Genomic DNA, 16,969 nt, shown 5'->3' with positions numbered 1-16,969 from the left:
ATATCTGCCTTTGATTCGGTCTCACATGTGTGGCACGTAACTCATTTTGATGGAAGTTCTAACGGAATTGACGAAATGAACCATACTTGCACGTGTTAAGGGATCAATGGTCACAAATTTTTAATTTGAGAGATCATTAGTATAATTGAATTAAAGTTAAGAGATAATTTTTACAATTTCCTCTAAATAAATATAATTATAATAATTGAACTCAATATGTATGATTCCTACACATAAAAACAAACTCACATGAATTATTGTGAAAAACTTAAGTATACAATGGCTCATTTTACTTAAAACCCTCAACGGCAAGAAGATAATTTAAATAGAACAAGTTCACCGTTATTATACCATTTTGATCTACTAAATATGATGTGTAAAGAAAATCTCACGCATATTAATACATTATTAGACCAAGATGCCACATAACAGTACACTTGTGTAAGTCATTCTTATAGGATTTTAGATTGAAACAAGTCATTTAACAGTCATTTGTTATTAGCCAATCAGAATCAAACAATAAGCTTATGTTTAAATTGCAAAGTTCTAGAGGAGCTGAGGCACATGTTTTTGACCAGTCAAAACCAAGACACTAACTTATTATTGTTAATTAGTATATCTTTTTGGATGAGTCAATTTAATTTGATTGTCATGCGCAATGCAGCCTCAAGAAACATTAAGGATAATTCTACCGAATCGTTTCACTTAAAATAAAAGAAGGATACTTCTATATTGTAGAAGTTGTTTGCGGAAGGCTTACTTTGCAAGCACTTCTGCTCAAGCGTTTTTGTTGTAATTGTCTTAAATTTGAGAAAAGTTTAGCATTTGGTGGAACACCACCACACCATAGCAACTAAGGGTCCGTTTAATATTACTTAAGGTTTAAAACTTTAACTAGATTTCTAACTTGGTTGGTATTGTTAAAGTTATTTGGGCTGAAGTTTGGGAGCTTTGGATTTGGACTTTTTTTATATCTGGGCTGAACAGACAGATAAAAATAAAGGCCTAAAAGATTATATTTAAAATAAAAAATAATTAAAAATAAGGTCCAATTCGGTTCAGGTCGGATCTGATAATAACCAAAACCAGAACCGATCTGACCGGTTCAGCTCGTTTTTAGACCGGGCTTGATCAGTTTGTTGTTAACACAATTTTTTCAATTATTTTTAAATTTGGTTTTGATCCGGTTCTACCTTTCATGATTTTAATGCCCACCCCTAGATAGTCCTATCTCTCTTGTCTCTCTCTTCTCTGTCTCCTCGCTGCTCTCTCCACTCTCACGTCAGGTCCTCCCCCCCCTCTCTCTCTCCGCTCTCTTCTTTGTCTCCTCGCTGCTCTCCACTCTCCCGCCAGATCCCCCCCTCTCCTCTAATCCACTGTCTTCTCCCTCTTACTTCGGATCCAGTCTTTTCTTGCTCTCCTTCGTCAGCTCCACCAACAAGTTGATGGTTGCATTTTCTTTTTTAATTTTAACTGTGAAAACTCCAAAACACTCTAAATTTTATACCAAACAATTCCTTGAATCTTGTTAAAAATTGCTCATAAGAAATGGTCTTGGAACATATTTTTTAAAAGGATGATTTTTTTATTTTTTTTAGTAGAATACCGAGCGGTCTCTAAGATTACTTGAACGACTTGTAAGTGTAGGCATCCCAAGCCTTAAAACTAAATTATGTATTTGAATCAAGTATATGCTTGGTCTGGTTCAATTTATCAGTAACCTCGTTCGGATTACTTGAACGACTTGTAAGGATACAACAAATGATGTACATTACGAACCAGGCATCAAGTGCTTTAACGTTCAAAACAATTAAGACGACTCTGAAGCTGCCATATGCTATACACTAGACATTTAGCGGAGGGAATGTCTTCATCGTTTTGTATTATTTCTTCCGCAGCATGCGCGACCAAACCAGATTCCTTCTGATGTTGGTTATTTCTTTTTGCTTACAACTTACTCTTGGAAATTTGTATTTTTCAAAACTGAGGCTAATGACGCCTACGTAGCTAGATAAAGTCCGGCTGACCTGTGGAAGTCAAGCAACGATGCCACATTCGGCTGTTCGGATCCACCAGCCTGGGATGAGATATGACCTCAGGAATTGGAAGGTATACATAATGAGTGTTGCAAGTGCCAACTGTGATTCCACTGTATCCAGCGAACGCCCCGTGAACCTGTTGTATCCAGGAACACATATTCAACGTAACTTCATATGAGATACAAAAGGAAGGAAATGGTCTTGTGCAAATATACGCGCAGGTGCGAGTGCATGTACGGGTGTTTGAGAAAGAGAGATGGAGAAAAGAGACTCACAGCATTTTGCCCTAATACAGCGCAAAGTATTCCGTCTGATGCATTTGCACGACACGCACGGATCATGTATGTGGGGTCTATATACTTCACGTCAACGGGAACACCAGCCTCTTTAAAATACTTTTTTGTCTGGCAGAAGAATAGATGGTTATAGACACCAAAAATGTTTCATCCAAATTACGAACAAAACAATTAAATCAGAGGAATTGCATTATCAGACTATCAGATATTTCTTATGAAAAGAAACAAAAATGGTCAATTACTATGACTGCGTTCTGTGTCTTGATCCTACTTTTGTCCGTTTAAGTACACAAGCATATTAAAAGTCCTAATGAGACTCATAGCCTACTGGATGCAATCATCATCTATACCCGTATAGTTTTTTCATATTTGAGGTCGAAAACCACGGATAGTATGCTGCAAGTCTAAAACTGAGTTCTCAAATGCATTGGAAATCATTATTGCATTAAAACACAATCACCAACCTCTTGCTGAATATGTACGCCAATATCCCCATATACCATATTTCCAGATGCATCAGTAGCATTGGTTTTCTCTATTAAATTCTGCATGAAAAGAACCATACAGAACTCAACAATCTCACCATGTAGTCAAGAAAAATATCAACCACAGAAATCAAAGAAAAAAATTAATAATTTAGACATGAAATCCAGGGAAGAAAGAAATGATCAGTATCTTTTTAGGTTAAATACATAAGTTTTTGGTAACCAAAAGAACAAATATTTTTTTTTATTTTTTTATTTATTTTTTGTTAACATAATAAGTTACATATACAATGACCTACAAAATAAAACAAGACTTCAAATTATGATTCCGACTCACCTGCCCTGCTCCCTCTGCTACGCAGACCACAGCTGATCCCTTTGTTTGAATTAGGTATTTTAGATGGTGCAAAATACCATGAGGGCCATGTATTTGAAAAGGTACCTTGGATGTGCATATATCACTAGCATCAGTGGAGGGTCGGAAATAAATGAAAATAGCATATATCATTAGCACGGGTCCAGTCTAAGTACCTCAGGTATCAAACATATGTCAATTTGTCCACTAGCCAGGGATGCATGCATTGCTATGAATCCACTGCTACGACCCATCAATTTAACAATGCCAACGCCATGGTAAGCACTATGTGCCTATTACAAGATTGAGGAGAAAGATCAGCATATCATGTAGACATCACTGCCAGGAAATTTAAGTACAAGTGTAGAACCCTCGCAGAAACATAAACCCACGCATGACAGGAAAATGATATTGAATAATTAACATAAGAAACAATACATATCATAACTTCTACCTCAATGTATGCTGAATTTATTGCCCGTTGAGCTTCTTCAACAGCTGTATCGAAACCAAAAGTTTTGTCCATCAGCAAAATATCATTGTCTATGGTTTTCGGCACACCAACTACAGCCACTCTTAACTGTCTTTTACGGCACTAAAAGCAAAATAGGAACCATAAAACAATTAGACCTTATAAAAATTAAGGCAAATGAAAGAACCAAGCATTCACAACTTGCAAACTATATGATTGTCACAAATGAGACTCTCTACGAAAATCCTCCCAGAATATATATCCAGTACATAATTTCCCAGCCTCTACCAGTATTGGCTAACACATTTTAATAGTAATAAACAGACAGACTATCCCAAACTATAGCACAGTGCACTCATTCCTTCCCAAAAGTTTTCCTTATTATTTTCTTTGGTCATTGTCATGTAAGAGACATTGTACTAAAACTCGAAAGAAGAATATCTTACACGAGTCCTATGAAGGCCATGTTAGGAAATTCTTTTTTAATAATGAATGAATACCAGATTCAACATATAACATAATGTACCAGGTTGGTACAGATTCTAAGCTTACCAACCTCATTGTGTATTGCATCGGCTCCAGCATGTGTGCCGTTTCCACCCAAAACAAAAACCATGTTGATCCCTCTTTCCTGATATCAACACGCAAATACATATATCATGACACTGAATTATAGGGGAATCATGATGCTTCAATATTACCAATTTCTTAAAAGAAGCTTTCAAGTAATCACCTCCAAACTGTCCACAATGTCACTAACACTGGGACCTCCACGTGAAACTCCTAACAAGCTTCCACCAGAAAGATGAACATTTTGAACCACTTTCCTAGATAGCTGATAATCAAATCCAGTTTCAACATATTAGTCTACAACATAAATGCATTTTCGAAATATAGGAAACATATATTTATCTTAGAAGCATAGAAAGGCTGCAAGAGAATTGTTGATTGAATGATTCATATTAGACAGCTACTTGCAAGGACAAAAGCAAGAACTTACTGGCATTTCAGCTAATTCATTGTTAGAAAACCCGCGGTAACCATAAGGAATCCCCACAATCTGTTTGACACCGTATATTTCAAGTGTAATGACGATCTGCAGAATGTATACGTTTGATGTCAAATACAACAGAAATAAGTATGAAGGTTTGGAGCTGAAAAGGAAAACAATCAGGGAAGAAAGATGCTAAGCCCCAATCATGTAGTTGGTAAGTAACTCCACAATATAATTAAACTTTTTGCCTTACCAATGTACTGTAAAGCTTAAGATCACAAATACTTGACTGACCAAAACACCATTACTAAAAGAATGAAAAGTTCAAGTCTACAATGTATAAAAAAAACCCACAAGTACTCAGATTGGGAGGTCTGCCTGTTGGCAGGTTTGTTTGTTTGCATTTTATTGCTTTATTTGGGCATATCACATATAGTAACTTATTCAGTTGGAATATGAGAAGACATTGTGCAATTCAAATGCTTGTTAAGCGTGTTATATTCTGTTGACCGTACAATGAGAAATTCAATGGCACTGAAGTGTCGGTCCACTTAAGGTAGTGTAAATTTGATCCATCTCTTAATATCATAAGAGTTAGTCTAAATGTCAAACTTAAAGTTATTGTCAAGATCAAATATGAGTCAATATGTTTTGGTCTCAGACTCAATCTGTTCTAAGTTTTCAAAAGTCTTCTAGTCATTATAGGTGCGTTTTAGTACTACCATGAGTCTTTTGAGGTTCTCTTTGTAGCCTATAATATCTGGTGAATGACAATAAACTATTTTTGTAAGGCTTTACGCTTGGACTGCTACATCTATACTTTTCTTCTCTCTCTTCTTTTCATTTTTCTCTACATAACTTTTCTGATCATTTTCTCCGTATAATTTTTCTGCAATACAGCAATCCTAAATCTTCTTATTTTCTCTAAAGTTCTTACTACCAAAATTTATACCATCTGCTAAACTCACCATACTCATACACAGAAACGCCCATTGTTTGTCCTATACTCCTATAACAGAATGTGAAAATGGCATATGTTGTTATATCAGAACTTTAAATTACAGTTTCTACTACTACATCATGAATTATTAACATACCAATTTCATCAAATAGAACTTCAAGGCCAGGGCTGATAAAAGCCACAAGAAAACTAAAAAAATTTAAAATTTTGGTGTGATGATAATGACCTGTCTGATGACGTCATTAAGACCAGGGCAGAGCCCTCCGCATGTTACAATTGCTGCTTTCACTTCTTCTGGTTTAAAATATATTTTTTCCCGAGGCCCAGCACGATGAACCCTGGAAATTTTCATTATCATATTCAGCACAAATTACAGTTTTCAAATTGAAAAACTAGCGTCACCTATGCTAAGCAAGCTAACGTACGCATGTACCAAGAGATCAATAAAAAGTTAAATAATATGAATACATTCAAGTTGCAATTATTTGAAGACCTATCATAGCCCAAATGGAGAAAACTTTGAAAAATACATATGGAAGCATGTATGCTCCTTTCTGAATTTACATAGAGTAAAAATGATGACCATCAGCCGATGAAAGAAATAGAAGCTACTACACTCGATTAACTCATAAAAAAGAAACGTGGTAATTCGAAGGAAAAAAAAAACATCTATTGCTTTAAAATCCCTACAACTACAAAGAGAACATGAATGAGGAAACCGCCATTCCAGCGGCTCACTATTAAGCATCCTTTTGAGCTCTCACCCTGCAACAGGACTACAAATCCCTATCATAACCGGAACTATTAGAACCATTGACCTAGCGGTCCCACGTCCACAACCAAAACTCACAGAAACGCTCTGTTTTTTACTTCTCACTGGAAAACATCCAAGGCACAAAACATGACCGATCTAAAAATCAGTATCATTAAACCGATCTTCAACTTATTGCCGCTCAGAACTTCATCCACAAACAACAAGGGTAAGTTGAGAGAAATATTTACCATTGCTCCACCCAAGTACAATTAGGATCAATGCATTCAGCACCAGCAGACGTATGCGACGAGTAGTATATGGTCTGCACATATTAAAGACAAAAAAACACACACGCAAACAGTAGTCTTTAGTGATTCTCGCATGAGAGTCATATAAACCATCACCATTCAATTGGTTCAACCCAAGAGCAACGAAAATCGAAAAAACGAAAAGGGTACTCTCCTAATAGATTGAAGGTGCAAATACATAAGTTTCTCACAAGTTCTCTTATACTATATAGTGCTCTATAGTGATTCAAAAAGATTCAGATGGCAAATTATTTTTACAACATTTGAAAGATATTAGAAAATGGAATTGCTTTATTTACCTTAAGGAGTACCCGGTCATTGTTATTTATGTAGCCGTGCCACTCTTCGTCCGACGGGTACCCACCTGCAAAGTCTTCAATCACCGGAGTCCTGCAACACAATATCTGAGGCCCTCCCAACTAAAAGTCAAAAATAAATTCAAACAATAAAAGAAGAATAAAGTGACCTCATTTGTAAGCAGAAGGTGGAAGGAATGGGAACGGCGTCAGGGAAGACATCAGTGATGTGAGGGATGTTAAACCGCTTCTCGAAATCCTTCTGGAACTTGGATTTCCAGTCGGGATCACTGAAATCGATCTGCTGCCGGCTATGGCTCTTGCTCTGATTGAAGACGCGGCTGCTGTTCTTGGTGACTCCACTGGAAGTAGTCAGTAGTCTCAGAGACGGCGGAGAGAATCCGTGAGAAGCGCGGCGGTGGAGGCCGAGTCCCGGCGGGGCGATCGCGTGGGAGAGAGTGGCCATAAAACTGAAGATTTCTTCAAGTTTGGAGAGTTGGAAGAATTTGCAGAGAGAGAGAGGAGAGAGAGTAAATAAATAATTAAGGAGGGAAAATAGAAAGCAACGACGGAGGGCCGTACGAGCTGACTTATTAGCAGGCTGCAGGAGGTTTTCAAGTCCAAGCTGTCAAAGCCTTTCTCTTTCTTTTTTGGCTTTCTCTGCTGTTCGGCTTTTTCAACGTTTGCGAAAGCCGGCTTTTTTGTTTTCTTTATTTATTTTTTGCTTTTCTAGGAATTACACGTATTAGGTTTTTTTCTTAAAAGTTTTAACGAAAAACTGAAGGTACTATTTATTTTAACGGTACTATTTATTTTAACGAAAAATTACATTTTTACACTAAAAAGTCAAATATGTTATTATTCATTTTACCCTTTATTTTGTCCTTATCATTAAACTTAAAGTTTTCAAACCCTTTTCATTAGTTTTTTTTTCTTCGTCGGAGATTTGTTAAATTTGATTTAGTAGAAAAATAAAATTCCTTTAAATTAATAGATCTACATGTATTTAACTCCTTTAAATGTCACTTGGTACTACGGTGGTATTTATCTTCACTTGCACCTAAAAAATCTTAGGTTCGAATCTTGTAGATGATGAATTCAAACCAAATTAAGTTGTATATCGTGTGGCTTAGCCGAACTCCCTTCTCTTGAAAACATATTGTTGTACTAAAAAAAAAAAACTCCTTTAAATGTTCGCTCTAAGATCATCTCCAGTTTTAAGCCAGAAACAATTTTTCTTCTCTAAAGTTTAGCATGAGATTATTAAAGAATGAGTTTAAGATAATTTTTTTTCTTAAATTAACTTTAAAAAAAAATTATGTAGACAATTCAAATTTAATTTTATGAACATTTTAACCTAAAAATATTTAGATTCTGAAAAATGTTGAAAAATCACTAAACCGACATCATGAAACTCGTAAAACACTATGAAAGAATATGAAACAAAAAAGATTTTTTTTTAATTACTTTAGCCTTTGGGTGTAAATTTGGACCGTTAGATTTTTTTTCCTTTTTTTTACAGTTGAATTTGATCATATTAGATCTTAGCCTAGATATTAGATCATACAGTTTATCCAACACTCAATTGTTTTATTTGACAGTTGATTATTCTTAAAGTAAAAAAAAAAAAACACAATTTTTCTTGGGGTGTGATATCCACACACCCCATTTTACTTTTCACACACCTTTTTAATTTTCAACAGTTGAATCGGATGAATTAATGAAGATCAACATACATAAATTATCAAGTGGTGTGTGGATAGCGCACCCCTTTTTCTTTTAAGGCACAATAATCCCAAACTAGCCTTAAGCATGACACTTTTCTATAGTTTCAACCATAAGTTAAAGATAAAATCCTTCCATTAGATATGTGATCGTAATAACTCTGGCATTGCATGTACAAGATGGCTGACCTAATCATTGTTCATACCATGTGAGATGTTATTAATTACTGTGGATGCAAATTTTCTTCATTCTTGTTCTTGGACGAAAATGCACCTGCAAAAACAATTAACACCTTAGGTCAAGGCCAAGAGCCTCACGCGCCCATGACCAATTAGGGGGGGCTTTGGCCGAATAACCTCTGATGCCAAAGTTAGAATTTTGAGGGAAAAGTGTTTGGAGAATTTTGCAAGAGGATTCAACTTAGGTTTTTGGACAAAATGAGGTGGTATTTATAGGGGTGTGGCCGGCCCTATTAGGAGAATGGGGATCGACCACATTTGGTGTTTTTTGGTGTTAATTACAATCAATTAGCTAATTAATAAATTAATTGAGTAATAAATCAATTAATTAGCTAATTAATATAATTTGGAAGAAATAATTTGGGAGTTACCTTGCGAGGAAGATTTGATGAGAATTGATGAAATAGGTTTTGAATAAATACCTATTTGGATCACTTTTGACTTTGATTGAGCCATGATTATCCGTTGCTTGTGCGTAGAAGCTTCGGTATGCCTTAAAGGTAATTTTGTCTTTTTAACCCTAGAATCCATGTGTCGCCTCTATATTTTTCTCGATTACTTTTGGCTCCACAAATGCCCCCATACATGTTGGGCTGCTCACAGGAAAGCGCAGTAGGTGTAGAGATCTTCTTGCTTTAGGAAACATAGGATTGTTTCCTATTTTGATGTTGATTCCCTCTTTAATGAGAAATTAGATCCTTCCAAGAAAGGGAAATAAATTTTTCTCAAAACCTATTTAAGTTTAGCTTTAGTAGATTATTAAATCAACTTTGGAGAACGATTTATTTTTCCTTACATGAGAGAGAAAGCTTAGAGGATATTTGTTCCCCCTCCTCTAGCAATCTTCTACATCTTGCCTATGCAAAGGATCGTCTTTCGTTGCTTGCTTCGTCTTCACACCACTTCAAGGTAAGAAAAATTAATTTTTCTTGTCTTCTTAATTTTTTTTAGAGCGTCGGGGCTTGAAATTTGGCTCGACAGAGGTCGAGTAGGTGCGAAAAGTTGACTAGGAAGCCACGGCAAGGTTGTTACCTTGTGTGGCTTGGCGTGGCTTTGGCTTTGGTCTAGGTGTTGGGGCGCCATGATGTTGTGTTAGGGCTGGAGCTCAGGCCACTGGTGATGGGCCAGGGAAGTGCGGGCCTCCCTTTTTTCTTTTTCTTTTTTTTTAGGTAGGGTTCGGGCCTGTGCCTGGGAGAAAATAGCAAGGAGGTCGAGAGGTCTTTTGGGCCAAAGAATCGAACCAGGCCACTGGGTTCTTGCGATTTGGGCCGTAATTTTGGGCCAGGGGTCCTTATGCGCCGGCTGTTGTTGTTGTTTTTTTTTTCTCAAGCAGCCGTTTAACAAATTTTCTTTGCTTCTTTGTAGAATTTCCTCGAGCATGTCTTCCTCGAACCACAAGAATGATGATGGTGTGTCGCCATTATATCTTCAAGGCGGGTCTTTGAGCAAGGTTGGTTACTTCAAGGCTGCTCATTTCAAAATTAGCTCTGATGACTTGTTTAGAGACTTGCTTGAGGCATATAGGCACGCTATTTCTTCAAGAGTGCGTGTGAAGCATGTCAAGGATGGTAGCAGCTGTGAGTCTTGTAATGGGGCTTGGAGAGCCATCAAGTTTCGCCCCTACTATTTTGTATTAGGGTTTACTTTTCCTATGCCACGTTTTTTCCATAAAGTTCTCTACTCCATGAGATGTGCCCCCGTGTGTTGGTGGGATTCCTTAATCTAAGCCAACTCTTTGACTTAGATCTAATCGTCAACGAATTTTGGTACTTCTTTGATGTAGGCCACATCGAGGAAGTTGGGCAGCTGTGGTCTAGCCATAGGTTCTTCGATCATTCAAGCAAGGGAGATCATGACTGGGCCAAGGTGACTTTGGAGATAAATGGAGTATGGGAGTCTGATTCTTCCCCCGAGTTGCATGTTTTAACAGTTTTCATATCTGGTAAGTAGGCTGCTTAATCTCTTGTCTGCTTTGTATTTGTGCTAAGTTGCTTCCTAATTTTTTGATTATCAACCACTGTTTTTTTGTAGATTTGGAGTTTGGCTCAACTCCTAAGACTTTTCTGGACATGAAGAAAGTGCATGTTGCTATAGGTATCCCTTCCGAGTATCGTAAGTGGCGTTAGCTGCTTAGTTCTCTTCCTAAGGAGAAAGGTGAGCTACCCCTAAGAGATAAGATAAAACGGATCAAGGCAGAAGCATAAGCTCGTCTGATCGCCGTCGTGTAGCCTATTATATGTGAAGGTGGGAAAAAAATACCATCCCCGCCTACTCAAGAGATGCCAGTTAAGAAAATGCCAAAGACTTCTTCTGCTGTTCGCAAGGGTTCACCGGCTGCCCCCAAGCTTGTGATTGACTTGACTTCCCCCAAGGGTGAGAATGATGAGGCTGCTAGATCTGTGCCGACGACGCCTACCGTTCCAAAGGTGGCTAGTTCGATTGTTGACATGATTGCTCTATGTAAAAGTTCATATGTGCCTCTAATGCCGAAATTTATGTCAAAACGTCTGTTTAGGGCTAAGTCTGGTTCACCTTTTGAGAGGCTTGCTACTATGAAGAGTGACAAGGTGCCATCAAAACCCATGCATTATGTTGCTGAGACTGATTCATCTGCTAAGAAGAATGAGACTGCTCGTGAAGGCAGTTGTGAGAAATCCACCAAGTCTGTTTCCAGGAAAGTTGCTGAGATTTGTGCACTTTAGAGACCAAATATGCTCGAGGACATGGATGTGTGTGCCAAGTTTGTTGATGACGTTAAAAGGGTTGTTAGCTAGAGTTCATTTGTGAAGCATACAACTGAGTGTAAGATGACTACTCTGCTAGCTATGATGTAGAAAACGACGATTCTACCAACCAAGTCTATGTTTCTTAATCAAAAGGATACTAAGATTGCCAAGGAGGTGGCAAGAACAATGGCAGGCGAAGCTTACTCCTCGGTTGAGAAAGTCAAGAAGTTAGAATATGAGCTTGCTGGTTTGAAGGGGTCTAATATTTCTGCCCCCACTTCTCTGAAGCTTGAGAAGAAGAATGAGACTGTTCGTGAGGGCAGTTGTGAGAAATCCACTAAGTCTGTTTCCAGGAAAGCTGCTGAGATTGTGCACTTTTGAGACCAAATATGCTTGAGGACATGGATGTGTGTGCCAAGTTTGTTGATGACGTTGAAAGGGTTATTGGCTGGAGTTCATTTGTAAAGTATACAACTGAGTATAGAAGGATTACTCTACTAGCTATGATGCAGAAAACGGCAATTCTACCAACCGAGTCTATGTTCCTTAATCAAGAGGATACCAAGGTTGCCAAGGAGGTGGTAAGAACTATGGCAGCCGAAGCTTACTCCTCGATCGAGAAAGTCAAGAAGTTGGAATATGAGCTTGCAGCTTTGAAAGGGTCTAATATTTCTGCCCCCACTTCTCTGAAGCTTGAGACCGCTCGCCAAGAGATCGTGGTTTTGAAGACTAGGCTTGACGCAATCCAAGTAAAGTACGAAAGTGTAGACAATGAGATTGGGTGTTACATGCCTCAGATTTAAAACCTTCAGTGTGCTGTATCTAAGTTTTGCTCCACTGCTTACGCAAATGATGAAGAATTGATCGCTATTTACAACCAAGTGATCCACTTCAAGAAGGTCGTTGATAGGCTTGAACCTCAAGTGTTTGAATTCCAAGGTGTTTTGAAAATCAATGACAGTTTGAAGAAGGAAATAGAGGAGCTGCAGCGGGTCCGTGCTGGTCTGCTCAAGGAGAATAAGCAGTTGAATGGTGAAAAGGCTGGGTTCGAGGCTTCGCTTACTCAGAGTCAAGCCGATTTCTACAAGCTGGGTTATGTAAACCATCTTTTTGGGCAGCCGTCTAACTTTGAGTTTTCTGGTAAAGACTTCGAGACCTCTTTCATTTCTTCAAAAGACTTGCTTTTCTTTACTTTCGAGGCTTCCATTGGTGAAGTAGTCGGAGAAGTTGATGCCCAGGCTGGAGCAGCCAGGGATGAAATGCCGGATGGTGCCACTACTGAGGGTGTGGCGACGGAGTAGTCGTAGATCATCCAAGCTACTAAAGTTCTAGGTAGTTTTTAGGATTTTCTTTGTTTTCCTTATTGCTTTTTGCTTGAACACCTTTGGTCTTTGCTAGTTGTTTATCAATTTTGCTAGAAAATTTAATAAACTTGCTTCCTTCATTTTTTTTCCATCTTTTCTTCTTTTGTTCATGCCCTAACCTTAGGCTTTATAGACTAGTGGCAGGCGTACTACTTTTCTATAAGCAGACAGGTCCGTGTAGTCAATGTAGCCGTATGTGTTGGTGTAAAACTTTGCAAAGTTGTTAGTCTTTGGGTGCGCAGCCAGACAACTTACTTACAGAAGCAAACGAGTCTGCATGACCACTTGGCTGTTAACTTTGGCTTTCTCCAATTCTGTAGGTTGCATAGCAAGTATCATAACACTTTAGGACTTGATATAGGTCATTCCGTGCTTTGGTAGAAATGAAGTCTATCGACTGCGTAGCATGTCGGCAATGGATGAAGCTTTGTATGTGCGTGCTAACTTGTTTAACCTTTCACAGAAACGTATGGTTGTATAAGTTTAGCGCGGCTTATTGCTCGAAAGGCAAGTCATAGGCAGTTTTCTGGAAACCGTAGACTACCTTAGTGCACTCGGTAGCAGCTTTAAGGTTCTAGGGCAGCCGTTCATAAGGCGTACTGTGTAATGTGCCCCCTCCGTCACTAGGGCCCTGTTCCCCGCAGATTAGGTCAAGAGACCCAAAATCCTTCAGTTAGCTAAACCTTGAAAAAGACCATTGTGGCTACTTTTAGGAATCCTGGCGGAAGCCATCATGCATCTAGTTATACTAGGGCAGCCCGGCTTATCCACGTTTGGATATTTGTAATGTAAAGTTTATCCTCCTGTTTTGAAGAGCATACCCATGTGGGTGTCAGGGAATTGGTTTACCCTTTCACACTGGAGAGTATGGTTGGTCCCTCGGGGGTGCAATTCCTGCGTTGAGTCCCTAAGAAGGGCGCGGTCTTCTTTTGAAGTGCATGAGTGGTCAGTCGTTGTAGGCATGTAGTCAAGCTAAGTTGTAAATTACTTCTGAATTCCTCATTGAAAAACGAGTGAAATGAATGAAAACTTAGCTGTAAAGTAGAGACTGCATAACAATTCGATAATCCTCGGCTTGCGAGGTGGTGCCCGTTGAGCTGGTCGAGTTCTTCGGGCTTTGATGTAGTGGGATGTCACATATGGTACTTTCTCATATTGTAGGTGTCCCACTGCTTTTCAATCTCTTTGTTGTTCATGGTGGCGATGACACGCCCGATCTCGATATTTCCTGAACAGTAGGGTAGGTACTTGTTGGCCGACACTTGAAGGTGACGAAGCTATATTAGAATGCATGAGAACAAGAAATAAATAAGACTTATAAATTTAAATATAATTAATATGCAAATTAGAAACGTGTTCAAAGCATACAATCTAACTAGAACACTAAAAGGAAGAATATAAAATTGAATGAATAAGAGGATGGATCCTGCTCTCAGAGGACTCGAATATGCCAATGCGGAAGTACCTTGACGCGAGATCGTATGCCTCGATTCTAAATCCTAAAGGGGAGCAAAACAAACATGAGTGAACCAAGTTGATATATATATATATATATATATGTAATACTAAAACAGTTATCAACATACTAACCTCCAAAGTTTTATGAAAACATCAATAGCATAATATGTAGTAGGTTTTCTAAAAACCCTAACATGCCATAAAACCTTTCTTGAAACATATCTCATATATAGTGTGATAAATAGTGGCATCCAATAATAATATCTCCCGGCTCAATGCCAGCTCCATGTCTCTGCGCCCATAGCCAGAGATTATTTCTCTCGGCCTAATGCCAGCTCCATGTTTCTCGGCCCAAAGCCATAGATTATTTCTCCCGGCCCGCAACCAACAACCATAATCCTTGCTTGTGGCGGTATAGTGACCACCAGATAAGCACAAAATCCTTGAACATAGACTTTCCAAACATAGGTATATATATCTCAAAAACATCTTCATAGAATAAAGTCATCAATCATCTATACTATAAAGAAGTGTGCAAAAGCATGTTCATAAGTAGTATAAAGTCATCCATCATCTATACTACAAAGAATATGAGTTCAATAAAATATGGTAATTCAAAATATTCTCAGTAAGCATAATATCTCATAAAAACGTTTCATAAGACGTAATTATTAAATCATGCTTTTCATGTAGCATTTATACTATTAAAACATGTATTTTAGAAGGGGTCCACTCACACATACTCGGTTGTCGAAGAGCCATGCAAACTAGCGAAGACGGAAACGCCACAATAAATGCCCCTAAGCACATAAAGGGTCCAATTAATAAAACTCTACTTAAACAATTGAATTTGGGAAAACGGACTTAAAAATGGACTAGGACATCCAAATTAGCCTAGGAGGGGTCCTTAAACGAAACCTAAAAAAGTCAACAAAAAGACAACTTTGACCGGTCAACAGTCAACGGTCAACAAGCCTGGGTCGGACCGGGTTAGGCTTAAGACTACCAGGCCGGAGGCCCAGATTGGATGGCCTAAGGGCCTGTCTCTCTCTAGGTTGGGTTCGGTTTACACGGGCCCAAAAACCCAACTTCCACACTGCCCGAACGCCTGTTTCAAAGGGTTTGGGGCTACAAAGGGTTTGGGCTCGGATGTAAAGGCCTGAAGACCTAATCCCACACAACCTTAAGTCCTGGGTCCGAAACGGTTAAAGGGTTTTCAAATGGGCTGGGCTTGAAGCCTAGCCCGATTGTTTTTGGGTTTTTAAAAGAAAACAAAATAAATAAAAATAAAAAAGGTTTGGGTTGGGTTGGATTTAAAGCTCATGGGCCTAAGCCCTTTGGTCTTGGGCTAAGGGTATAGCCGGCAAAAGGCCCTAGGTTCCTCGGCCCAAAAGACTTGGCTACTTGTTCTCCATGAGGAAAAAAGCCAGAGCCTCCCGAGCTTCGATCGACATATCTGCTCACACCTAGGTCTCGATTTAGGTACCAAAATGAAATAGAGATGAAATGGAAAGATTTGTTACCTCCTAATAGTTATGGAATGGCCGGAGATGGCCAGTTCCTTGCTCGAAACCCATTGGGCTCGCCTGAGTCTGGGGTTGGGTGTCCCGTTTCTTCATAGAGGCGAGGGAGAGGGAGAGTGCTACCACGGTGGATGTGTGAGTGAATTGTGGTGAGGGAGAGGGTCTGAGAGAGAGAGAGAGAGAGAGAGAGAGAGAGAGAAAGAGATAGATGGTGAATGTGTGACAGAGAATGATAGAGAGCTGAGAGAGTGAGTGCTCAGGGAGAAAAGAAAGGAGAAAAGAAATGGGTAGGGATTTGCCACGTGGCAAGCGGGGGAGAGGGGAACCGGGGATAGAAAATCAGGGGTGGGCCCCATTGGGCACACCATTTAAGGTCCAAAACAAACCCCTTTCAAACACATTTTTTAAACCAAAGTGAAATTACAAGACTAACCTTCTGTTTCGTAAAACTCGTAAAATAAATTGGGACAGGTTGTCACAATCTACCCCCATTGAATAAAATTTCATCCTGAAATTGAAAATAACTTACTACACTGAAAAACTCAAAAATAGAGAGAAGAAAATATATATGTATAGAAGAAATCAAGTCAGAGCGGTTGCACAAAATAAAAAATGCCACACCATCGTAATTGGGTTGCAATGATTCCATCTTTCGTGCCTCCAGGCTCATACTTTTTTTTCGCCATCAGTGTAAAAGTAGAAAACAAACTTTATAAGGATACAAAGTCAAAAATGTATAATAAAGTAGGGTAAAAAATAAGTACGCCAAATATGATAATGTCAAAATAGATATGTACTAACATATAGGTCGAAAACTCAAGCTGAACCTAAAACTGAAAATGAAATACTTCCCTCTCAAAACATTTGTAACATCAGAAAACACGTATAACTATAATATGGTAAGTTAAAATACTTGTACTGAAAACCAAAACCGAAAATGAAAGTAGGTCTCGCCCACGTATACATAATGTCAC

The 16,969-nt window shown here is 38.6% G+C and overlaps 1 protein-coding gene across 1 annotated transcript; it reads right to left on the bottom strand.

Moving 5' to 3' along the window:
- Positions 1-1,642: 1,642 nt before the first annotated feature.
- LOC103448202 (ATP-dependent 6-phosphofructokinase 5, chloroplastic) lies at positions 1,643-7,649 on the bottom strand. The gene is made up of 13 exons (XM_008387455.4): positions 7,131-7,649; positions 6,964-7,054; positions 6,605-6,678; positions 5,829-5,940; positions 4,648-4,743; positions 4,381-4,482; positions 4,204-4,278; positions 3,630-3,770; positions 3,352-3,468; positions 3,158-3,262; positions 2,800-2,880; positions 2,315-2,443; positions 1,643-2,175 (listed from the first exon to the last, which is right to left on the bottom strand). The coding sequence occupies exons 1-13, from the start codon at positions 7,424-7,426 to the stop codon at positions 2,008-2,010; spliced, it is 1,587 nt and encodes a 528-aa protein (XP_008385677.1). The 5' UTR covers positions 7,427-7,649; the 3' UTR covers positions 1,643-2,007.
- Between the last annotated feature and the right edge of the window lie 9,320 nt (positions 7,650-16,969).

This window comes from Malus domestica, chromosome 01, assembly GCF_042453785.1.
Source record: "Malus domestica chromosome 01, GDT2T_hap1".
Taxonomy (NCBI): domain Eukaryota; kingdom Viridiplantae; phylum Streptophyta; class Magnoliopsida; order Rosales; family Rosaceae; genus Malus; species Malus domestica.
Note: the sequence above shows the minus strand (reverse complement) of the source record. Positions and strands in the feature narration are given on the sequence as shown.